The 25,967-nt window shown below is 39.8% G+C and overlaps 1 protein-coding gene across 3 annotated transcripts in view; it reads right to left on the bottom strand.

Moving 5' to 3' along the window:
* The window catches only part of cep112 (centrosomal protein 112), a 196,246-nt gene that overhangs the window by 28,556 nt on the left and 141,723 nt on the right, over positions 1 to 25,967 (bottom strand). For all 3 annotated transcript variants that reach the window (XM_036589491.1, XM_036589492.1, XM_036589493.1), the window contains 2 exons: positions 12,250 to 12,312; positions 3,410 to 3,559 (listed from right to left, as the gene is read on the bottom strand). In XM_036589491.1, the coding sequence (XP_036445384.1) occupies positions 3,410 to 3,559; positions 12,250 to 12,312 (213 nt within the window). The remainder of the gene's footprint in view (positions 1 to 3,409; positions 3,560 to 12,249; positions 12,313 to 25,967) is intronic.

The raw sequence follows: 25,967 nt of genomic DNA, 5'->3' as shown, positions 1-25,967 counted from the left end.
ACTCCTACTAAAACTAATAGGAATAGCAGGGCTTAATTTGCCAATGATGAGGTTCCAAGTAGAGTTTGAGATGAAGTTCACTGAGTAGAGATCTGGCAGCTCAGTCGGAGGTTTCCCTATAACGTATGATCTTACAACTAACAAGGGTGTTACCGAGGCTCCTGAGCATCGAAGGAACGTTCTCCTAACTAACAGCTTCCGGTATTCTTTTTGCTTTTCAGTATGATTGGGAGGTGTATATAAGCTAAAACCACAAATTAAACTAACTTGCAAATTATGTTTCACATATTTGACTTTCTATTTCTGATACTGACCAATGAAAATTCCACTTTAACTTGTTACTATGAGGTGTTTGCTAAGCACTGCATTTCAACCTCAGAATAGGACAAAAGCTCATCACAAAACAAATAAATAACTAATATTAACTAAATAAATAAATAATAATAATAATAAAAAAAACTCTTCCAAGACCAACACCACTGCTGGACTGAAAGTATGAACAACCAAGTGCACCCCATAACATCACAGTAAATAAATACAATCACATAACTACAAACAGTTCCGAACACCAGAATAACAGAGAGAAACTGCAGAAAGTTAAGAGTTTTTTGCCTATGCTTTGTGAGATTTATGTACCCCAGTTTTAGCATTTTTCTGTTCTGTAGCAACCACAGTTAGCCTGCAAATTTGTTGTGCCCACTCACAAAGACAGTCCAAGCACTGCTACTGGTTACAAGCCAGTGGTTGAGCTCAGTGTTATTAAAACCTTTAGAGGGATGAATGAACACAGCAGTAGTGGTACGTTTGTGAGTGATGAACAGTGTTGGTGTTTTTATTACAGTTTCTTTCTCTGCACAAACAGGAGAAAGTAAAAGTGTATGGGTGGCAAGAAGTGGCAAGTGTACTGCTTTTTATTTTTATTTCTTTTATATTATGTAATATATGTTGAGTTGCTTGTGAAAAAAAATATTAGCATTATTAGCAAATATTAGCATATTAGATTTTTCTCTATAGACGTCATATGACTATATTTAAAATGTAGATCCACTCAAATAGGAGCCGGACTCAATCTGGGAGGTTCCGGATCCAGATCTAGCTTCTTCTGAAACAAATTAAGCCCTGAATAGCAACATTTTTTTCCCCAGTAATTTTTAGTACTCTGAAGTACACGCAGCAGCAAACAAAGTAAAAGCGTGCAAGTGGAAGCTGAATCTTTGTCAAACAGAAGAACAAAATGGACGCGCAGTTCGGTCAAAGTTGTGTTTGTACTACATTGTCAGCTTTAATTTGCCTACAAAAGTGCGATTAACCAAGTAATGTGAAGTGATGTCCAATGCTGGGGTGTCTGTAGCCACTTAGCTTAGTCTTTATGTACTTTATGCATGACTTTGACAAATAAATTAAAACGTTAATAAATCTACTTATGGCACTGAAATAGCTTTTTTGCCCAGTCCACTATAAATATACTTTACTAAAAATGTTTTTGTGTAAATCCATTTAACATCTCACGGTTTAAACATCATTTATCATGGGTCATCTTAGCAAAAAAAAATTCTATATAGTACTGATAAATGTTTTTTTGACTCGTAACAATAGTAGAAACCTTTTTTGATACTACATAGGAACATTTTTAAAAGGGGTGTAAAAGGGGGGGGTAAAAAGTGTGTTAGGTTAAGAGAAACGCACATTTTAGTTGTCCTCCAACATTTAGTCAACACTGCTACTGGAACAAATTCACCTTTATGAAATACCTTGAATATTCCACAAAACACATGCTCAACACAAATTTGCATCATCCAGTGAAGATCAAAGGGAGGACAAAAACCAAGTTCTCTCATTCTTGTGTGCACTTAAAATGTTGCTGGTTAACATGTTCACGTGATGCGTTATCAGCGTTTTGACTGACTAACGTTGCATGAAAGTTGTCCATGTAAAGCCAGCACTACAAATCTGACATTGCTCTGATTGGACTGTTTTGCTAGCCTGAAATGACATCAAATGGACCATTACCCAGTATTGAAAACATTAACCATACAGAAACCAGACTTTCAAAAAGGATACTTACAAATGATATAGTCATATGCAAAAGTGTTGTTGACTTACAAAGTGAAAATAATTTCACACATTCTCTACAGAACACACTTTTGCACATTTTACTGCACAATTACTGTTTATGTTTATTTGCTGTTTATTTCCAATTTAAAAATAAATAAATAAATAAATAAATAAATATATATATGTATATATATATATAGTGTAGCCTAACATTTCATATATTTTTTTCCCATGTTAAACTTAACAAATAAATAGAAGCTGTGCAGTAAAAGTAGTAGAAAAATGTAATTTTTAAGTTTGTTCTATGTAAAGGATTTGTTTCAATACACTGAATTAAAACTAATTACTAACCTAAATACCTTAAGTCCTCCCTCTTTCATGCATTATTACAACATCACAACAAAGTTTCCCTTCAGTATGAGAGCCACCAGAAGGCTCTTATATCAGCAAGGAGACGAAGCCTTACCTCAAGGACAAAGGTCATTAGAGCTCCAATGCCAAAACAGAGGAGTTCAAAGTTAGGAGATCCAGTTCAAACCCATTGTAAAAATGACACACTCCACTCTGGCACAGTCTCCACTCTGACCTGTCTTTAACCTCCCCTCCCACTAAATGGAGCACAGCCATATCTTTCCCATTAAAATCAGACTCAGATACGCACTTGTAAGACATAGAAAACGAATCATCCGTGCTTGTTCTTTTTCCTCAGAGATACAATGAGACTGTGTCATAGCATTTAACTGTACACCGAAAACATTAATGCATCAGATTTACCTTTTTATCAATTTGTACATAATTTTCACTTGAACAAAATATATTACATCGATGCGATGTAACAATTTATTCATGTGGAAATGATGTACATGTTTGAGGGAAGTAAATTCACTGCGTTTCCTTTTTAGTGTTGTCTTTTAAATATTTGCATAATTAAATAATTAAGATGCAAACAGTTATTCAGATTAGTTTGAAATGTGAAATGCTGCACTTACTAAATCAGAACTGATCACAGTGGTGGTGATGATAGGAACCAGATGTCTGAAGAGTTTAATGCCTTTAAATGGTAAACCATTATGAAACCATTATGAACCTTGCAAAAACAGAAGTTCACCTGCCATTTTAGATCCTAAAAACGATTACATTTGTGCTGTAGACATCATGACCCCATTCCTATTATTACCACTGTAAAGAGGTACACCATTTAAAGAAGCGTACCATTTCACATCAAACCACTCGAAATGATTTTGTTTACATCTCAGTAATTAAATGATGCAGAAATTTTGAAAAAAGACTGAAATTCCCTTTTAAGGCAGGTTAGCAGTGTTGTAACTTGTTCTAAGTGTGTTTGTGTCTTAACCTTGCTGGCTCGGTCCGCGTCACGGCTCAGTTGCCTTCTCTCCTCATCCCACCGCGTGTGCGTTTCCTGTAGCTGGCGCTCCAGAGCCTGCTGGGTCTTTTTGCTCTCCTCTTTGACTGAACACAATGCCGTTTGCAGCTCTGCCATTGCCTGGAAAACACACACACACACACACATACACAGGAGGCAAAAAATTAAGTTATAAGTTCAACCACTCAGACCCTAAGCTTGGCTTGTATGTGGGCCCACATTTCAGTTCCTCAATCTAATAGCTACATATAATGTAAGTTGTATGCATGTGTATGTATGTATGTATCATGGTAATTACTATATAATTCATAGGAACTACTCAACAGCAAGTCTTAGGATTAAAAACAGAATAATAAGCTTAACATTCAGCGGTAAAGTCTAGGCATATTCACATATTTTAGTCATAGTAATGTTAAGTAATGTCTATATACAGTGGGCTCGACATGAATGACAATGATCCTCTACTGAGCTTAAGTCACCTAAACGCTCCCTGTTTTTAATAAGTTTTAACTAGGTTATAGGATACAAAGGGTTGTTTTCTGATCATTCTGAGACAAGGTTTTGGCCTAAAACAGATTTTTTTTTAATACACACATTACATGCAGGACAGTAAGTTACATGAAGGACATTAAGGTACACGCAGGACGGTGAGGTACAGGCAAGACATTAATGTACTTGAAGGATGGTAAGTTTCACACATGACTGTGAGGCACATGCAGGACAAAGGTACATGAAGGACCACATAGTACATGCAAGGTACTGTAATGCAAATTGTACTTGAAGAAAAAGTATTATTTACTATTTAACTATTTTGCCATTATTAACATTATATATAAAAACTCATCAGATGTGTAGGTTCACTGGTCATTTTAGATCGTAAATAAAATGCATCTAAACTGTAGACATTGTGATCCGTGGCTCCTATCACCATCACGGTAAAGAAATCGGAGCTGGTGAGTCAATGTATCATTTCGCATTAAAAAACCAGCAGATATTTTTGAACAATCTGTGGAATTCCCCTTGAATAATAAGCCTATGTATCAAGGGATTAAGTCTAGGCACATACTTATGTCAAGTCATAGTAATGGCTAAGTACAGTCAGTTGATATGAATGATCCTCCACTGAGCTTCAGTGACCTAAATAATCTCTGTTTTCAACATGTTTGAACTAGTTTGTCCACTTACAGTCCAGCTGACTAGCTGTGACTTTGAGCTTATTTGAGACCTGAATCTAAAGCATTACATAACTTCGCATCTCTGTAATACATGCACAGGCACTGCAAGTGTGCAGTGAATATGAAATGGAAGATGAGTCCTGACAGTTATGCTAAAGCGAGCTAGTGTTGGAGGCGTTCTGACAGGTAAATGTTCAAAAACACCCATGTTTACAAATCGCAGACAAAGTGGAGCTGAACATCCGCCCCCGACAGGCTTGGCTGTAGAGCTGTTTCAGTCGTGAGATTTTTGTTGATGATTATTTGCTGTACACATAATTACAATTGTGATTTCATTTGCTTTTCTTGTTCACTGTATGCTGATATTTAGAATAAGCTTCATAATAGTGTAATAATGCACATACATCCCATGAGAAAACACAAAACACTCAAATATGTATATAAGTGAAACTTTCTCTTCAACTGCTGTCACTGAAAAAATAGCCTACTCAAATGTACAACATGCACAATGGGCTTTTCCTTTTAGATGCAAAAAAGAAAAGGACTTTTAAACTTTGCTTGTAGCTCACACCTTAAATTATGCAAATTTTCAAGAATTATAATTGGCTAATATGTTCAACTGCTTTGCATTGGCTGGTTTCTGGTGAATGTAAGTTATAGAAATATGTGTTTTGAACTGCTCACAGATGAAAAAACGTTCAATTTCTGCAAATCGATCTGACCGATGCAAGTCATTCAAAAAGAATTATTTACTTCTCAATCGCCAACACTGTTTCTTAGTTGGTTATATCAGCGTCCCCATGCTCAAACACAGTCTATTAAAAGTCTAGAGTTAGTCTTTTTGTTACACAATTGATTTACATTATGGAATTACGTAATTAAGCCCTATCCGGATGAGATTTACATAGGGAGGGGGGTAATGTAATTACTATTGGTGTTTCTCAGTGATTTCAGTCCCATCCTAATGCAACATATCTGTAATGCAACATGCATCAGTGAAGATTCTGGCCGCTTTTACCAACAACATAACAAAAAACAGAAATAACCCCAGGCTGTATTAATTCTATGCAAATTTCCATATTGGCAATTATTCCATCATACCCTGTGCAAAAGGAGTTTTTGCATTTTTTCTTAATTATAGAGACACTCAGAGAAACAGTGACGTGTATTATCTGGGTAAAAGGTCAAGCTGATATTTATTATCCAAAATGAAAGAAAAAAACACATATATGCAGCAATGCTGACTGTTGGCTATAAATTCCCCAGCTAATAACACTACTAATGATACAGTGTTAGGTAGATTAATAAATGTTTGCACATATTTTTTACGCGTGAGCAGCTGAATGTATTTTTGTGTGATGGCAAGGCTTAAATCGACTAGCCGCTCCCATTTCTGTAATTTATGCTGATTTTTTTTATCTTGTCATAAAAATGGCAGACATATTGTGGCAAAATTACATTACGAATTACATTTACATTAGATTTATCTCGTATATCCAACATGGTCAGGTCTGCAAATTTTTCCACTTGTTTTAAAAAACAAAAAAAAAATTACAAAAACATGGCAAATATGTAAGTTACAATTTTTTCTTTTCCAGAAAACAATAACTTTATCAAATGTGGCACTGATTAAAAGTTTAGAGTTGACAGAATTGCTCTTTCGACAGAACTGCTGTTTTATCGAGCAACAAGTGAGAAACAATTACACAAAATGTAAAAGTGTTTCCAGAGGCATTTTAAGACGTGCACAATTGGAGATAAAAGAAGGTTTAAAGTTAGTCCTAAAGTTAGTCCTAAAGTTGCTTTTGCTGGTTAGCTGAAAACATGATATAGACAACCGCTAGCCAGCTGAACTCATTGAACTTGGTATGGCTGTAATAGATGGATTTTGTAAACTGGCCTGTACTCAATTATCCCCAAACTCCCATTTAAGCTCACTGGGTTGCGGAAATAAACACTGGCGGTGCACCACTGGTTGCTGTATTGCTTATTTACACAAGAGTTACTGCTGGCTTGCTAGTCGCTTAACTTTTGCTCTGTTGAACAGGTGCAAATGCCTGCTACAAACTTTAATACAGCTTTGAGTACAGAATTTATTTTACAACGTCGGTCTCAATCGTTCAGGGAGGGTATGTAAATAATCAAGTGTTAATCGACTGAAAATGTGCCATCACTGTCTAGACTAGCTGGAAATGGCAGAGTGGGGCTGCTATGTAGGAGTGGTGCTTCACATCTATAGCGTGGCATCAACGTCTTTGTTTCTTAGCAAGCCTGTGAACCTGCGGCAAGGCACTGCAATGAAAAGCGAGAAGCTGTGTATTTGAAATGCTCCAGTCAAAATTAACACTCTGTTTAGACTATAAGTGGAGGAAAGGCGAGAGCGGGCCAGCACTGAGTGCTTTGGGCTAGACAGATAATTGTTTATTGTGCGTACACTTTCGGCAGGCACGATTTGACTGGAATCCATTCATTGTGTGGGAGTAGGGAGTGAAGACTTTGGAGTGGCCACAGAGGGAGAGATTAGGCTTATTTTGTCAGTGGGTGGACCACATGAAAGCAACAAACGGCCCATTATTACGGTAACATCAGTTCTCTTGGTAATAATTATTTCGCCATATAGATTCCTGCATCTAGTCTTTAGCCTGGAGGAGCACACTCATCCCCTCCTTTCTTGTTATTCCTGTATCTTTCCTCTGATATTTAGGCCCTTATGACTGTAATTGCTTCGGCTCGCCTTCTGTAATTTCGTAGCCGCTGTTTAGGCTGGGAGTAAGCGGACTTCCCGCTGAAGCTGGATGAGTTGAGTTGTCACTCCGCAGCTTGGCGGATGCGTCTGTCCCACTGCTGGCTGGCTGGATCTTAGAGGAGATGCTAGGCTGGAAACAAGAGGCAGACTGATAAAACTGCTGTTTCCACCTAAGCCGAGGTTTACTTCGCACAACTTTTACCCAAATTTTACATCAATCAGTAAATCAAGTTTGATTTTTTTTCCCCAACTCTACTCTGGATGTAATCTAGTAGTGTACACTGGTCAATTACTATAAAAAGTAAACAGAGAAAATAAACAAAAAAATGGTTGATATAGTGAAACAAACTATTAAAGCCAATGAAAACTAAACAGAAACCCAAACGAAAGTTTTACAATTCACGACCACTATCAAATGAAATACTAGCTACACTTCAATATTAGCTTTTGTGCTGGGTACACTTTTCCTAATAGGTCTACTAGGCTTGAAACAATCGCCCAATCACAAGTCAGAAACCTGCCAAGGGCAAACCAATGTACTATGCCTTTTCACAAATTATATTTTGATCAAGGAAAGTAACCGATCTGACTACTGGAAAATAAGGATGTCTGGAGAACTTGCAAACACCGTGTGTGTGAATGGCCAATGCTTGTGAGCTATAGCAGTCGATCATAGTATGGCGAACGTGGTATGTGTGAAACAGGTCCTCGTCTAGTGAATTGAAGGTTTTAGGCTCCAGCAACAGCAACCGAAACAAACTGGTGTCACATGGGAACTTCATAAGTATATATTATTTGTATGTGTATTATTAAAGGGTCACACGCAAGTGAGCACTTCTGTTTTCAAACACTGTTCCATAATCAAATCACACATTGAAATGTATAACCTAGTAGGCAACATGCAGACTGAAAAGATCAGGGGTTCAGGTCCCAGTCCAAGCAGAACTGCCACAGTGAGAGTAACTGCCTTAGACTCTGCTATGTTTATATCACTGTGAGTTGCTCTGGAGAGGGCATCTTTGTAAATGTTTACCATAACTTACGGCTGATTTACCAATGTCATAGCTATGTAAATTTAAACAAATGATATTATATTATTCATGTACATATCTGCTGATGTTGATAAATATATAAACATTTATACAATGTACAAATCGGCACTGCATCCACTTTGATTAGCATTACAGACAAATGTAACACTTGCTTGTAGAGGGTTACAAATGCAGTAAAATGAATAACATGCAGACATATTAGCACAGTAGCCCAGCGTCGCTTAAACTTTCTGTATTTCTTGTGTACAACAAATACCTCATCAAATATCGTCTTGAAATATCAGTCAAATCTAAACATCTGTCCATTGCCGATACAGGCCTGTCACAATCACAAATTTTTAACTGACGATTAATTGCCATACAAGTAAGTAACTGCGATTAACAATTAAAGTGAAGTGGCCGAATTGGCTGATGAGCTATCTCGTTTTCTAGCTGTCAATACCTACAAGCTCCCAACTGATGACAGAAAGAGCTTTATTATATCACGATATTATTCATGTTTTATAAAACTAGCACCAGTTTTGAACTTCTGTCTTCATAAGACCCATGATGTGCTTAAATAAATGTCTTTCTTTTCTGCTTTCTTCTACTTACATGCATTTGTTGAAACACACTCAACTCACTTTTTTTTTATTTGAAAGCTAACAACTGCAGAAAATAACTGTGATCAGCTTAAATGATTTGTGTAATTACAGTGACATTTCTTAAGGCAAATATCTGCTGATATATACCAGCATGATTCAGATACCATTGTACACCACTATTTATAGTGTAAATTTCTTTTAAAATGGAAAGCTATTTCACTGGGCACAAGAATGCGTTAATTATCAGTCACTAGTAAAGCAGAAATGCCAAATGGATGCATCCATGCTAAGCAGCTATACTTATGTACATATATATATATATAGCCCATGTTTCGTTGGGGTTAGTGGCCTATAACTGCAGAGGCGGCTGGGGGTTGCGACTGGTATCTTTTGTCGCCTCATCCAAGTGCTAATCGTTAGCTGGGAAGCTGCAAACACTGTTAAGGTCAAAGGTGGGTGGAGGGGGAGGCTTCTTCGTGAGAGTATGAGGCAGCTGCGTTTGCCAGCTATCACTAATTAAAAGCCTTAGCAAAGTGAGAGCGCTTGCAGCCAGAGCTACGATGCCCTCTAGACTAATGTATAGCTTGGCTTATGTTTAATTGGGGCGATACACATCCAACTCTTCTGGCTTTAGGCAAATTAGAAAGATGCCTCTTGATTAGTGGCATAGGTTAGTAGTGGGAAGTTGTTCAGAAGTTCAAAGGGCACTGCTTAGCACTCCACCTCAGGGGAACATAGAGCAACAAGCAATCAGTTTGCAAAGTGCAAGTGAGTTTAGAGGCTAAACGAATTCCAGGGCACGTTAGCAACAGATAACAACAACAGGTATGCTAATCCTTTCTGATGCTTAGTGTGCAGGAGGTGCATTTAATCAGACCTTAACCAAAGCCTGTTTTCCCCACAAAGCTGGAGTAGAGGGGGGAAAGAGACATGTTTGTTCAGCTTATGCCAATTTGGTGCCTTAAAAAAAAGGAGGAGAGATTAATGACTTGCGGTTCTCTTGGCAGAAATGTAGCATTAGACATAAACAAAAAGACGGGCAAGCGGCCGCGAAATCCTATGCGTACGCACCCACACTTTTTTCTTTTTGAGTGTCAGCCGTTGTGTAACTTAATAGGCCACTGTTTTCACACGACATCTGCTTGTCAACCTCACTTTGAACCCTGTGTGTTTTTTGTGGGGGGAGCTCCTGAAATGGAGTTGTGAAAGAGGACAAGAAAGCGTTTTGGATTTGGTAGTTAGGTAATGAGGGGCAATTATGGCAGATGAAAATGCCATTGGAGTCTGCAGCCTTACAGTGAGGGGAGCTTTCTTTTTGTTTTTTGCTTTCTTTCCCTCTCCTATGAAACATAAACAACTCACAGGAGTTCAGCCACAGTGTCAGAGCAACCCGTGTAATCTCACACGCCGAGAGAGGAGTGAGTAGAACAGAGAGAGAGAGAGAGAGAGAGAGAGAAGGTAGAGAGAGAAAGATAGAGGACAGGGCCTACAGCTTGATTCATGAGCAAAAGACGAGAACCGGGGTTGTTTTTTTTTCCTTTTCAGTTTGAACAGATTAAATCTAATGTTAACCACATGGCTGGGTGGGGGTGGGGTCCCTCCAATAACAGACATGTCAGCATGCAGGAATGAAAAGCGAAAAATAGGGATCAATGCTCAGATGACCCTGATGATTTTGTTTAAAAACAATGGTGCTTCCCATCACAGAGGGCAGGGGCATCATTAACAGCTACAAAATCAAATGCACACAGGTATTTTGGCTGGCTGTCTCCTGCATTGGGTTAACTACTACCTTCACACAGACTCAGCCTGGGATACAAAAGATCATTCAGCAGAAAATAAGAGAAGGAATACTGACACTAGTTTCAAGTCCAGTCAACATTAATCGATGGGACGACCAGAACTGTGTTTTGCAGGATCATTTTTAGGATCATTTAACGGCAACCACTAAAAGTAATTTTAAAAATTTGACCTTCAAAATAAAATAATTTGACTGCAGAAAAATCTACACAGATCACTAGTGAAAATTCTTCCATTTTACATTTCTTTTCTAATTGAACAGACTTATTTTCATTACAAATTCTATTATAAGCATAATAATTTGTGTGAAACTTAGAATTTTTTAAATCGGAACAATTTCAGTACTTCTTAGTATCTGGTATGTCCTTCTTTCACTTTAATGACGGCATGCACTCGAGCTGGCATGGCCTCTACAAGTTTGTACAACAGCCTCTGACGAGAATATCACATTCTCCTCAGTCGTCTGAATATGAGCTTCAATGGACGAGATAAGTTTGTGTACAAGTTTGTGTACAAAGACCTGAAAACATGATCACTGTCACAAATTTGGTTAAATTCAAATAGTGACCAGTAATAGTGCAGAATCTTGAATATTTCTGCTTCACTTCTGAACTTTTCTTTGTATTAAATTTTTCAAACTTCTAAAATGTTCTGTTTATTTACAAATGCCAGTTAAAAATTCCTAGATTTTCAACGTGGTCTCAGACTTCTGGATCTCACTGTATATGTGCTTGTTTTAGAGTGGAGTTTGTATTTTTGTCTTGTGCCACATGCTGGTGGCACAAGTTTAGCTGCAAAGAGGAATGGAGTTGTAGACCATTTCTGAACCCCAACACGGGGTCTATCGTTCAATGAACAGCAAACTAATAAACTGTATTTAATCTACAGAAATTAGAAATTTCATGTATAGGTTCAAAATAAGAAGCTTATTTTGTACCCTTATTTAGGGGGATTATAAAATGCAGAATTCTAATTGGAATAAATCTTTCTTCAGGGTCAAATGTGAGCAAATAAGACAAAGGCAATAAATCCTGAATGTAAAAATGTTAAGGTTTTTCTTCAAAAAAGACAGAGTGCACAACAACTTTTCATCAATTCAGTTTAAACCATAATAACTTACAAACACAAATGAAAGTTTAGAATCCACAGACAGAACTGATGGTTTCAGTGAGTGATGAGTGAGAATTAATCTAAATTAAATATAATATTTTTGTTACTGTAGTAACTGTAACTGTGATAACCTTCTAACAGTTAAATGTAGATTAACTGTCTATGTATTGTATAGGAATGGTCCCTGGAGCAGTGTACACATAAGCCTGTGTGTCTTTGTGTGTGACGGTGTGTAATTTTAGTCCAGAGGGGGAAAGGAGGAGAGCTTTTTTTTTTAAACTTCCCTCAGAACATTTGTATATGCTTTCGAACAATACTTGAGGAGGTGGAAGAGACTGTTTACCTGTGCGGACTTGGCAAGCTTCTGACTGTAGTCCTTCTCAAGCTGCTTCAACCTGCTGTTGGTCTGCAAGTAGAGAGAAAAAAAGGGGTGGGGTGATGGAGGGACACAGAGTGAGAGAGAGAGAGAGACAGAGAGACACGAAACCCGATCGGCTGGTAGGAAGTGCGCGCACAGACACTTTGCTGTGACCTCTGTGGCTGGCAGGCCCTGTGGATGGCTCCGTGCCAACCGCGACGCCTCTCCATGGCAGCCAGAACAGCGCAGGGGTCGGCCTTTGATCGGCAGCCAAGTATTCATTTACTTAACCGGAAAGACAGACAGAGGGAGAGAGACAGAGACAGAGGATGAAACCAACTGCCAATTATCTGCAAAAACAAGAATGGCACAAGAAAATATGACGTGGTTGGTCTATGTATGGATACAGAGCAAAAAAACAAAACAAAGAGAGTCCATGAGGGCCACTTTTAGTGTACATGCTCACTGAGCCAGCAAAAGGACAAACCGACAAAGCCAATGATGTCTCTGTTTTTTCTTACATGCTATGACAAACTAACAAATGCTGCGGGAACACCAGCAGCAGAAGGCCTTGAAGTGACCTAAATGGGTCTGACTGTGCTGAGCAGTACAGAAGGAGAGCTGAATAGGAATTAAAGCAAGGTTTATCTGACTGAAAAACGAGCTCAAAAGGCATTGATCTGCTCAGGGCTAACTATGCCCTTCATTGATCAATGTAACATTCCCTTTTTGCTGGGTATTGTATTTCAAGAAACATAACCTACAAAGCAGTGTGGAGTTTTTACATAGTCTGCCTCTAAGGTGATGAACAGCACATCGCTGATGTTTTTAATACACGTTACAGTACTTGGGCATATAGAAAATATGTTGAAAACAATGTATCTTGGCAATAAGTGTACTTTTGCTTGTAATAACTCTATACAACATTAGGATAAATGTAAACAAATGCAGCAAGAAGTAACAGGAAGTTGTTGTTTCCAAAAAAGTAGTTAGCTAGATTAAAGAGAAGTTTGGTTCCTGAGTTTTACTTGATGCCCCCATCATCAAACAGATTTGTTCCACAGGATTCCATCACCAACACACCTGATTCACTGAATGGAGTTTGAGTGGTGTGTCGACAAAAGCGAAAGAGGCTGGAGTAATTTTGTGTGCAGCATTGTTTTTCAAAATATACCCTGAATACACTATGTGAATACACCAACTTTTACATTCTATATACATTTACTTTCAAGTGCAATTGTGACTTACTGGGAGCTCATTTCTGTCAGTCAATTTATACTATAATGCTTTATAGCCTATATATTCCCTAAACAAGCACTAAATGCTGTTTGGACTGTCAAATCTATAAGTATTGCAATTTATTTTTATTCATAAACAGCAAAGAAGAACGCATCAGGAAATTGCTTATGTCTGCAAACAGGGGGCACACTGACAAAGATGAAACACTGCTTAGGTGTTATATTATCATCATATTTAAATAAAACCACCTCAAACTACTATTTCAGTTAGCAGATGAACTATGTTTTTTAAAAGACCCAGAAATCATATGTTTAAAGCCTACTGTGACCATACACTAGAGGTCTGCCCTCACATGGGAATCCCGCTGGACCCGAGGGACCCACCACAACATCTTGCGGCACTGGACTAATTTTCGGTGTTGTGCACAGGAGCAGGCACAACAAATGACAGGGGACAAATGATTCCGATTTTCTGCAGGAGCAGGACAAAATCTTCCAGGACTGCAACTGAAAAACAGTCCCATCCAGACTTCTACCAGACACTAGAAGACTAGAGCTAAAGGCTGCTCCTCCGGCACAAGCCAGCCCGCCTCAGCCACACTCAGCTGTAATCAATAGTCTTGGAATCTGAACTCAATGTAAATTTACATTTGAAAATAGATCGGCCAAAACACGAGCGCGTGTCTCATAAAACAGAACACCTGCTAGTTTAATGACAGGAGAAACACTGTCTAGCGTACGTGAGATGCGTTATGCCTTTCCAAGCCTGGCAGGGCATGTGCTGCGCTGGAGCCGGGCTGAAGGTTGAGCAGTCGGGTGTTAGTGGATGCTCTGCTGTCAGAGCTGCTTTCCGGAGCCCTGTGCTAAAGCACTGACAGACAATGCCAGCCGCAGGCATCAACACCTGAGCCACCCTTCAAGCCTACACACAGACACATTCAAACACACACAAGTCGCCAAACGCTGATAGCCATCAACAGAGCCCAGCCCAGCTAAGTCTGCCCCCTCTGCTTCACTCGCTTCCTCCGCCTCTTTTTCAGTCACTGTTCGTCCGTCTCCTGGGGCCTTTCCACCTGATGAGAGTGAAAATAAAGTAAAGGGGTAGCGGAGGAGGGGGAGGGAAAAAATAAATAAACAAAAAAATACACGACGGACATTCTTTGTAGCCTGTTGGCTGTGTGCGTTGCTATAGAGACAGCACCAGCTTGCCTGCCTTTTCATTAAGCATGCTACTGGCTAAATGAGCAAATGTATGTTAACTGAGAAGCTCTGCTCAGATTATCTGTAAAGAAAAGAGCAATAAGCGCCGCCTGGATCACTTCAGGTCCAAGCTGGCCATTTCATTTTGGCCATGTGTTCTGAAAGAGAGGCATTTGAGGCATTGTATACGCGGCAGCAGTAACAGACTCTACGTAAATAGAGTTGCTATATCTGAAAGGATATGAGAAGAAATATATCAGGACAAACAAAACAGGCTCTACACCCTCAATAGTCCACATCTATGTTTGTAAGCGTTTGTGTGTCTTTCCTCAACCGAGTACCTGCGCCCTGTCAAAGGCATTCCTCTGCTTGAGGTGCTTTGAGGCGCTATCAGAAGCTGCAATCACTTAATAATCCTGCTGAGGCGGCACACGCGGCCTTTTGAAGTGTGCAGAAGAGAACACTGGTTAGTGTATTTGAAGGCAAGACCATGCGCCGCTTCCCAAAACTTAATTAACAACCTGGCGCTGGAGCGCAGTCAGCCACTGGGCAGCCTTTCTGATGAGGGAGGACTGGAGGAAGAAATAACAAGAACAATAATAATAAATAAATAAATAAAACACCTACATACAAACCAAGAAGCAAATTAATGCATGCAAGTGCACATACACAAACAGTCATGCATATGGAAGCATAACGGGTATTTCGCCCTCCCCTTGCAAAAACAAGACTATTGATTATTGGCTTTGTAATAAGTCCAAGTTTGCCTGGCAAGTTTTTCCTCCTAATTTGAGTAGGTGTATGTTTGTGGTTACATTAGGGGAAGTTTTTGGGGCTTTTTCTTGAGGAATCTGGGTTGTGTCCTATTGCTTGGAGAGGAGGAAGAAGGCTGTTCCGTAAACAAGACTTTAAAAGCTTTGGGCATCCAAACTGCCTTCGGTTTTATTAGTTCCTCGTGTTGAGAAAAGACGGCATGTTACAGACTTGAAAGCACTCAAATAAAGACATTTCTTCCATATGGACAGAAAAGAAAAAAATAACTGTTCCTAATACAGCACTGTGCAATAGTCAGAGACCACCCATCATTTATTTAATGGACAATAAGTACAAGTTGTTAATTTACGAGGAGATATTTGTGAGGAGACTAGATATAAAACAATTCATTTGCATAAATAAAAGGAAAATCAAGGAAGTAAAAGAACAGGAGCTTCCAACACTGGAGTTTAAGAAAAGATTCAAAGATACAGAGGCACGAATGGAGCTCCTAAAAACTGTGAAAGACGTAACAGACCACCAAAACTGTCACCATCAGATAAGCAGTACTTGAGGCTTTCAACTGTAAGAGAGGAGAAAATCAAGCTCCAGTTCAGATCTGAAAAAATCCACAGGTGTTTCTGTTCATCCTTCCACTGTGAGAAGACAACTTAATGCTATGGGTCTGAAAGGTGGTGGAGCTGTTGAGAAGCTGTTACTGAGAAAAGAAAATGGGATTACTTGGATTGCAAGAATCATGAAATGCAATCAACTTCTCAGACTGAACTTTGGAGGTGCAGATTTCTTTAAAAAACTAAAAGCAGGACTCCAGAAAAGAGTGGAAGCTGTAATAAAGGCAAATAGTGGACACGCTAAATAAGAAACAATAAAATAAAACCTAAAAATAAAAAAAATAACAAACATTGAATAAGCATAAAATCTGCTTTTTCCTGATGCAGATAAATGAATAACTTATACTTAATGGTCATTTTGACCATTGTTTAAAACAAAAAGGAAAATTCAAAAGTTTATTCTCACAAGGAAGTGGGTTTACCTATAAGGGTGTGGACCTTTTTTTCCCCACTATGAGCTTTCCAGGTAACCTAATAAACCAGCTCATTGTAAAAGCCGCTCACGATGGACTAGCAAATATTTGCGTAGTCTATGGCTCTCAGATAAATGAGTGGGGTTGCAGTACATACGCAGTGCAGCACATATGTGCTGGTGGATTCAGTGGGTTAGCAAACAGAGGAGGCGGGACTCGAGGTGTGAAAAGCTATTTGTTTAGTTATTGTCCATTATTCATGCTCTGCTGCGGCTGCAGATTCTTCGTGTGCTCAGACCTTGAGTGCTGCCAGGCTAATCACATGCATTTCTGTTTGTACCATAACTGTCTCATCAGTAGTTCTGTCACTCGTGATTTTTGTCAAGTCTCTCACGCTGCTCTGCTCTATTCCCCATGCATAGCAACGTTGTAACGGAAAAGTGACAGCCTTCATGTTCAGATGTCATCATAGATGAGACGTGACAGTGCTAAAAAGGTTTGGATATCTCATGGAACCTGTGCTCCTGGTGAGATATAGCAAAGTTATGGTTTGATGTAGCGTACAGTCAGGGTTCCAGCACTGAGGAGGAATTTCACCAATTTTTCAACATTTCTTTATAATTAAATGGTTAAGATGTTAATAAAGTCGTTCTGGTGGTTTGACATAAAATGCTTAGTCCTAGAGAAACTTACCAAGTCAGAATTGCTCAAACTGGTGGTGACTGGAACCAGACGACTGAAGTGTTAAAATGTCTGTTAATGCAAATCTGAAAAAATACGTTTTCTTTGGGCACTGTTTTGCTTTAGAACTCCCAGTATGTACCCCTCTGCCAAAAACATATTATCTCAAAACTACCATAAAACAACATCTCAGGCCTCAGGCAACATATTCATAACCATTTAATCTAGTAATTTTCTGTGAAGTAGGCTTTATCAGTATTAAACTCTTCAGCCATCTGTTTCCTATCACCACCACTATAAACAATTCTGTCTCGACAAGATTCTCTAGAATGGAGCATTTCACATCAGAGCACTCTGAATGATTTTGTATATATTTTTATTTATTTATTTAATTATGCAGAAATAACAGAAAAATAAGCGGAATTCCTCTTTTAATAACTTGACATGTTTGAGGGACAAGCGTGTGATTATATCAGTATGCTGTTTGGTTGATGCCAACTGCTGACATATATACTTCCATTACTTGTTAGCCACATTAGCCACACGTAAGTTCACTGGTCATTCAGCTCCACAGCTCCAGTGTAAAACTAATAAAGCAAAAGCCAGACATCAAATGTAAATGTAAAATTACATAAAATAACCCTCACTATCGTTTCAAAGCCAACAAACTCACTTCAGTTCTCAGTGTCCCTTTACAAGCCTGAATGCACTGCACTAGCAAAAGAAGCTGATCTTGTCTTCAGAGTCTGCATATTTGGGCAACACTGTTCAATTCATATCAGATTCATAAGCCTCTCAGACAGCACAGCTGGGTCAGGACCTGTCACACGTCTATTAGTGATGGAGCTGGGCCACAATCGCATCTGCTGGAGGGCTTAGGCCAAAACGCTTGCTTTAGTGGCCTTAAGGAGCCTGGACCTCCTGCTCACCATCCCGTTTGATGACCTCTGGGGCTGAGTTGCAGCCTGGGTCGGCACTACAAAGCCAAGATTAGAGAATCAATAAGAGATGAAGGCAAAGAGCCCCGCTATGCTGAAAGAGCCTTTTATCTGCCCAACCACCCCGCAGTGGCCATCACCATCTGGTGGTGTGATTATAGCTCATTGATGAGTGGTGAGCTTCTTTCACCTTTCTAGTTTGAGGGTAAAAAGAAGAAGGAGGTGGAGGCTGGAGGTGTAACTCATACTTGGTCTTCAGGTGACATTTTGAGCCAGAAACACACGTATAGAAGCATAACTAATACTCTCCCCAACCGAATAACAAACATAGGATCAGTGATTACAGGCCTTATTGTTAACAAGTAGTTAGGAAAAGTTAGATTAGATGTAGCCACCAAGTAATAGAATTGTACACTCCATCAAATAGCATTATGCTAACCAAATGCCTAAATCAACACACATTTGCCACAAACTGCACTGAGTTAATAATTAATCTGAAATGTGGTTTCTGATGCTGTATGACATATTACTACCGTTAAAAATGGACAAAAGTACACCTCATTGTTAAAAACAGCAGCAGTAGTCAGCCTGAAGCGTTCACACACCAAACATCTCGACTGATCAACTTAATTTTGCGCATTAGAAAAACTGTTAATTTGTTTATTTATTCATTTTCTGCAACAATTTCAAGTCTTTGGTCCACTTCTAACCAAATCGTCAGTCCAAACGAACCCTGGTGTGGTTCATTTTAAGTATAAAAGCAAAGTTGTCCAAAGATGTCTAAATGGATCAAACACATAATGAACCATCCTCTCCTCTCTGTAGTTCTGTTTTGATACGTGCAACAGACTGATTTCTGATGCTGTTTAAACCATGCCTGTGCTTTATCATCTCTTCATGAGCGTTAAATTATAGAACGGATGGTTTCAGTCTTAAAGTGAAGCTGAACAATGTTTGAAACCATTTTAAATTACACATCGGACTAAACACATCAATTATAGTATATATTGATGTGCTAAGTTATCAGCATGTTATAAAAGCAGCAAGTCACTTGAGATCATGTGTGACGTGATGTGTGACACCTTGCTTGGGCTGGTAGGAAGACCATTGTAAAGCTGGCAGCACACTTCAAACGACTAAATAACTACACAAAAGTAATTTGCTTTAAATTACACTTTTCACAAAGGCTTAATGAAGCGTTGTTCTAATAACACGAAACATAATCAAACAAGACATAAAACCCACAAGATCAGCTAGGCTAGAGTACTATGCTTCAGACAGTTCATTCTTGTCACCAAAGATATTTGCAAAATGCAAAATGCTGTGCAAAAGTCTTTGGCACCCAAGCACACTGTTTAATTTATATTAGTAATAAGTCTGCTTATGAAAATACCTTAGAAAAGATGAAAATAAATGTAAGTACAGTAAAAAAACAACAAAACAACAAGAATTTGCTATTTGGAGAAAAATAAATGATATCTTGTGAACTAGTCTGAGGAACTGGGTTTGGCTCTACACTGTTAGAAATAAAGATACTGTGCAGGTACATTTTTCATTCAGTCAATGTAACTGTACCCTCAAAGGTACAACAGTGGATGTAAGGTCCAATTGTGCACCTTAAATAAGTTTTCCCAGGTGAAAAGTTCATATTTGTGTTCCCTGACAGTTTCGTACCTTTATTTCTGTGAGTGTAGGTGTCTCCTGAAAGCCCCCAGCCATCATATGGATTTGTTAAATTCCATCCCCAGTACACCTGACTGAACATAATAAAACACTGATTAGCCAAATCAGGTACTGAATACCTGTAAATAATACTTGGCTGCCACAAGAAAAGATCTGGAAATGGTTAAACAAATATACAAATATGTATGTAAAATCAATACCTATTGCATTAATGTTCTGCCCAAGTTTTTACTGTATGTTAAATTCTGCCCCATCTGTTGTGACTTCTTGTGCTTCAATATCAAATATGTCAGTGTGAACACTAAGCAATCCAGAAAATGTTATACATTTTACTGCTTTGGTCCAGACCAACAAACTACAAATAAAAATGCACCCTAATGTTGCACCAAGTTCCTTCTATGACTATTCAGATGTGTTTCTGGTCAGCTGGATCTTCACTACTGTTATGCTGGGTTGCAGAAGGCGAGCTGTTCTGCAGCATGCATGAAGGCAGAATAATGAGCAATCTCTGTGTGAGCCCAAAGAGTCTCTGAGGCTGACAATGATGTTCCACACACTCCCCTCGAAACAGCTCCATACTGCCAGTCTGTGGCAGTATATCTCTGTGTCACACACACACACGTACACAGTCACATCCATAAATAACCCAGCCACATTCAGGGAATAAAAAACGAAAGGGGGGGTGGCAGCCCAAACTTTCATCTCCACACAAGAAAGAGAAATAGAATCACCACATCCATCCACATGCCTGGCTGGTCTAAATCTGATTTTCTGCTATTAAGCCCCATTTCCCTCCCTCAATCTGCCACTCAGAGGTGATAGCGACGCGTCTTTGATCATTTTCTCCCCCCACCCCACTGTTTTGCTTGCCGTTATCCATGACCAAAAATAATGGGATTTGGTGTATCTCCAAATGGCAGAGAAACCAGTTGACAGAAATTAATAAGTTTGCAAGAAAGAGAGAGAGGGAGAGAGAGCGCAAGAGAGAGACAAACAACCTCCCCTAAAACCGTCATGTGGAAGAGGAAGAAGAAGAAACAAAACCCCAAAACTCCCTGAGTGAAATGTACTAGTGATGCACAGACGTCCAAACTTTGGGCAGAATGACAGCTGACAGGGCCGTCATGGGAGAGCGACGCTCATTGATGTGCGTCTCAGGTTTGAAAGGAGCGCGTGTTTACAGCATTTCTCTCCGTCGGCGTCAGCCATGTCTGAAGAGTTGCTTCAGTCTAATCCCTGCTGTCACAACTGAATCGAAAGCCTGTACGGGTGCCACATCCTCGTTAGTCAACAGGTGCATGTGGTGGAGTATTAAAGTTGTATTCACACCCTTTTTTGCATTTTGGTGCCAGTTTCCTTACAGACGAGCAAAAATAACATGGAAGGAGTGCTCTGTGCCTAAAGATGGTCTTTAAGCATCTGCATGGGAGAACTGTCACAAGCCAAAACCAGAGCGCGTAATGTTAGCGAATTCAGACGCCTCAGCCTGGACGAAGCAGTTTTGGTACTATTTGTCCACAGAGTCTGAAAAATCTCTTGTATTGCACTGCACCTAGAAAAACGTGATACACTGATGGGAGTCAGATCTGAATCGAAGCATAGACGTGCAATCCGTGACTAGCATTCGGCTATTTTTTTCTACCCTGTTGTTAATATGCAAGATATATCTGTGTAGCTGTTCGCCAAAAGCATGCGTAGAAATTATGCCACAAGCTGGTATTGGAACGATGCAGCCATGAGCTTAGAAACATGGGGTGCTGACGTGTGACAGTAAGTTATCTTACCACAGTAGGACTGGGCAAAAGGGAAAATGGGGAAAACTTCAAAGAGAGATAAAAAACAACAAGCAGGAAGAGGTTTCAAATGGTAGATCACCTACTGGCATTGGTTGGCAGGGAGAGAGGCTTTGGCTAGTCAGCCTGCAAATCAAGACAGCTTGTGGCCATTAGTGGGCAACCTGCACTTGGGCCTCTCTGCTATGACAACTCTTCCTTACCAGTCAGTTGCAAAGGCTTCTGAGCAGAGATCAGGCATTGACAACAAAGCCATCACGCAGGTGTAAGCATCTGGCAAGGCTTCTGGAGCCACATATGCTCAGAAGCACTTCCATTCCATAATGGGGAGGTGAGGCTGTATAAGGATGCCGTTTGCCTCCGACACTGTTTATAATGTGCGTGTGGCATAAACTATAGCATGTCACTTGGGCTTTGCATTTTACTCTTCAAGATACTGCCACCCTGTTTCAGTTCTTCTGTGCTTCTATCTTTACTCTCTTCTTTTCCCCTTTCTCTCTGTTGCTCGGAGTAAACTTAAAATAACCGCACCCATTGTGTGGCACTCACCTTGTTACCATGGTGATCTTGTAGCGAGACAGGAAAAGAGAGCGTAGCTGGTAGCGAACATATATAGCAGCTTGGCTATGTAACCAAACCTCAGGGGGGTGGTGGTGGTGGGGGTAGGCACAAGTAAGGAAAGGATCCCATTTGAGTCTATTTTCCAAACAGACGAATAAGGGGACTGCTTTAAGTGAAAATGAAGGGCTCATATGGTGGGCAGATTGAAGCAATTCTCTAGGAGCAGCACAGGTCTGTCCTCTGATGTTAGGCCCTCGCCACCGCCTTAGTGGGTTAGGATGAGGTGGAGGGAGAAGGGGGCTTTTCTTTCTTTGAAGAGGAGAGAGAGTGGATGTGCCTTTCATGATTGGGGGGGGTCCTTGGGGCCCTTGGCTGTAGGGCAAAAAAGGGTGATGAGGGAATAGTCACTGGCCATATGAGAACCAGTCACATTCGGTTTGGAGACTCTGGCATACTTTGCTGTGCCACTGATCCACTGCAGAAATGGTCCTGCTCTCTGACGTGGCACATAACCCTCTGAAGTCGGGCACCACAAGGCAAAAATATAAATAAATAAAAAAAATAAATCACCATTCTCTGGTTAGAACCCAGAAAGTCGGCAAAACTGCTCTCCTGCTTTCACATTGATATGTTTTGGCCAAGACAAGAGTGCCAGAAAGTTCAGACCTGAGAAGTAGGGTTAACTTCCCCCATGTCTGTAAACACAGCAAATATAGCACGAAAAATGTCTTATATCCACATAACTTCAGCCAACAACTTGACAGTCAGGGTACAGATTTCATAGAGGAGATATGGCCATTGCCAACAGTGTCTTCCTGGCCATGATATGTAAATATTTGCACATCTTTATATTTATCCAGACTGAATACTCTTTTGTTAAGGTGGAATTAAAAGATGACCAGAACAGTAGGCTAGCTATGTGAGAAGCAACAGAGGACATATATTAATTCTTGTATGTGAAATAATGGAGATGATGAATGTGGTTCTAGTGACACAAACTTGGCTAGCGAGTTAAGTAAACAGCGTTCATGGCTAAAAAACTGCCCTTAATGTTCCATCAAACATTGATAATAATAAAGGCCAAATAGCCTTGTCCCTACATGACAAAATTTAAGGTCTGTTCATAATAGGCCCATATCCGACAATTTTCCCCTCAGCTTTTCAAAGTTATAACATTTGAGTGGCTTAACGTACCAAAAAAAGTCATTCAGTAATTACCACAGTCACCATTTTCCAACCTCTCTTTATCACTTAGAATTAAACAGGCCGTTTTTGTTACTGCATCTTTTAGACTAATATATGTAAACAACCTCTGTTCTGATTGGCTGCCCTTTCTCAGTCCAGGCCGAAACACTCCTCATGACTTCAGTGTGAACTGGCCGAGCTAAACTGCTGTAGGCTATAAAGATGAAAATATGTAAATATGTTGGTTTTTGTGAAACAATGGATTTTTGGCCTGTTTTCGCAGCTTAGTTTCAATATAACTGTACAGACTGAAGAGTGAACAGTACATTTTGAAAATTTAACAGTGTTTACATACTACATCAAACACTTTATCTAAAAAATGAGAGTAAACTTCGATTTTCCCTGACGTGGGCCATTTGTAAGAGTGGTTGCCACTACTGGTCCTGTACATGGTAGTGTTTACCCTGCTTTAACCCAGCCAGGTCAACACAGAAAAGACTTGTTAATTAGCTGATTAGTTGAATTAGGTGTTTTGAAAACAGAACGGATTAGGCTCAACTGTTTTCAGTGAGCTTCTCTTCATAATATTAAACTGTGATAATTATCTGTACCTTTAAAACTTATAAAGAACTAAGAATTATTTTTCAGGTCACTTTAGCTGCCCCTACACCCTAGAATAAACGGTGCACATGTAGCGCCATCAGATCAAATGCACTCCATGAGATCAAAGAGACGTCCTCCTTTAGAGAGGGTAAATGCTGCAGTTACCCGCATTCTAACTCACTCTCTCTCCAGGCCCGTGGTGTTAACAAGAGGGTTGAGTCGATTGGCTATGTGGGTGTGTGGGAAGATGAATAGGGCTCAACAGGAATGGTGAGTCCACTGAAAAAGCGGCTCTTTCAACAGTGATTCATTACACACGCTGCTGTTTTTTCAACAAGGCCACTCCGTAGCAGTTGCCCACATGTTGTAGTATAAACTAGCTTGAGGCAGGGCTTTGCTTTTTGACGAGAGTTAAATTACTTTAAAATGATCTTGCTGGAACCAGCCTGTGTGCCAAACTGCAGGATTCAATATTAGTTATTAGTCAGTTGGGACCAGATTGTATCTGTGACTCAGGACCCCAACACGTCAACTACTTTTTTCCCCAACTCATTTCAAAGCAATTGTAGTGACAGCTTTTGTGGGTAATTTAATTCCAGATGTCTTGCTAAGACAATGCATGTGATTACTTCAAGATTATCTTTCTATAAGCACCAAAAAACAGGAAAAATTACATTATTAAACACTAGTGCAAAAAACACCTGAGCAGCTTTGACAGAGACCAAGTCGTTATGGCCAGACGGCAAGATCAGAGCTTGTCTGAAACGGCAAGGCTTGTAAGGTGCTCCCATTCAGCAGTGCTAAGCACCAATTGACAACGGTCCGAGGATTGATAAACCATGAACCGACAGGGTGCTGGGTGCTCAAAACTCATCGATGTGCAAGTGCAACGACTCCTATACCATCTGGTCTAAATTGACAGAAGGGGTACTGCACGAGTCACAGAAGAGCAACCATAGACTGGTCAGAGTGTCCTTACTAACCCCTGCCCACCATCGAAAGCACCAACAATGGGCATGCGAGCATCTAAACAGGACGTTGGAGCAATGGAAGAAGGTCGCCTGGTCCAATGAGTCCCGTTTTCTTTTGCATTTACCTGGGGCTGTGACAGCACACACAGGACACAACTGGGGAAGACGATAGGCATTCTGCTGGGAAACCACAGGTCTGGGCATTCATGTCGACTCAGTTCAGTATGTGCCATCTACTTAAAGATCATTGCGGACCAGATATGCCCCTTCATGCCGATGATATTGCCCAGTGGCCTCTTTTAGCAGGATAATGCACCCTGCCACAACGCACACATTGTTCGGAAATGGTTTGAGGAACATGGTGAAGTGTTCAAAGTGTTAACCTAGCCTCCAAATACCACAGATCTCAATCAAGCATTTGTGGGATGTGCTGCAACCACATGTCTACCTTGCAACTTACAGGACTTAAAAGGATCTACTGCTATTGTCTTGGTGCCAGATATAACAAGGCACCTTCCGAGGTTTCGTAGAGTCCACACCTTGGTGGGTTGGAGCTGTTTTAGAGGATATGGAGGATCAACAGCATATTATGCAGGTGGTCATAATGTTTTGGCTGATCTGTGTATAGTTACTATTGGTGTATCGACTCCCAAAATTCAGAATGTGATTTGGTACAATAGTGGTGTCTCGATTCAATAAAGCAAAAATAAGGATTGGCTGAAAATGTGCTGTATTTTACATGTGAATGTCTCTATTTTCAGTTTATTACAGCATTCACATTATGAAAGTACAACAATTGAAGCACATTCTAAGCAAAAGCTGTGTTTTATAGTGTCCTGACCTAATGCTCTAGCCACAAGCTAATATGTTAGCCCCATGCTAGCACACCAGCCAGATGCTAACATGCTAGTCATGATACAAAGATACAACACAATATGATTCAATACAATAAGATATGTTGTACTGTTACATTCCTAATAGTTACCCATATTTACCTATGAGTCACGGGTGTAGCAATAGAAGACATGCAATAAAGATGTCCCAGTGCTACG

This window comes from Colossoma macropomum, unplaced genomic scaffold (assembly GCF_904425465.1).
Source record: "Colossoma macropomum unplaced genomic scaffold, Colossoma_macropomum, whole genome shotgun sequence".
In the NCBI taxonomy this organism is placed as follows: Eukaryota; Metazoa; Chordata; class Actinopteri; order Characiformes; family Serrasalmidae; genus Colossoma; species Colossoma macropomum.
Note: the sequence above shows the minus strand (reverse complement) of the source record. Positions and strands in the feature narration are given on the sequence as shown.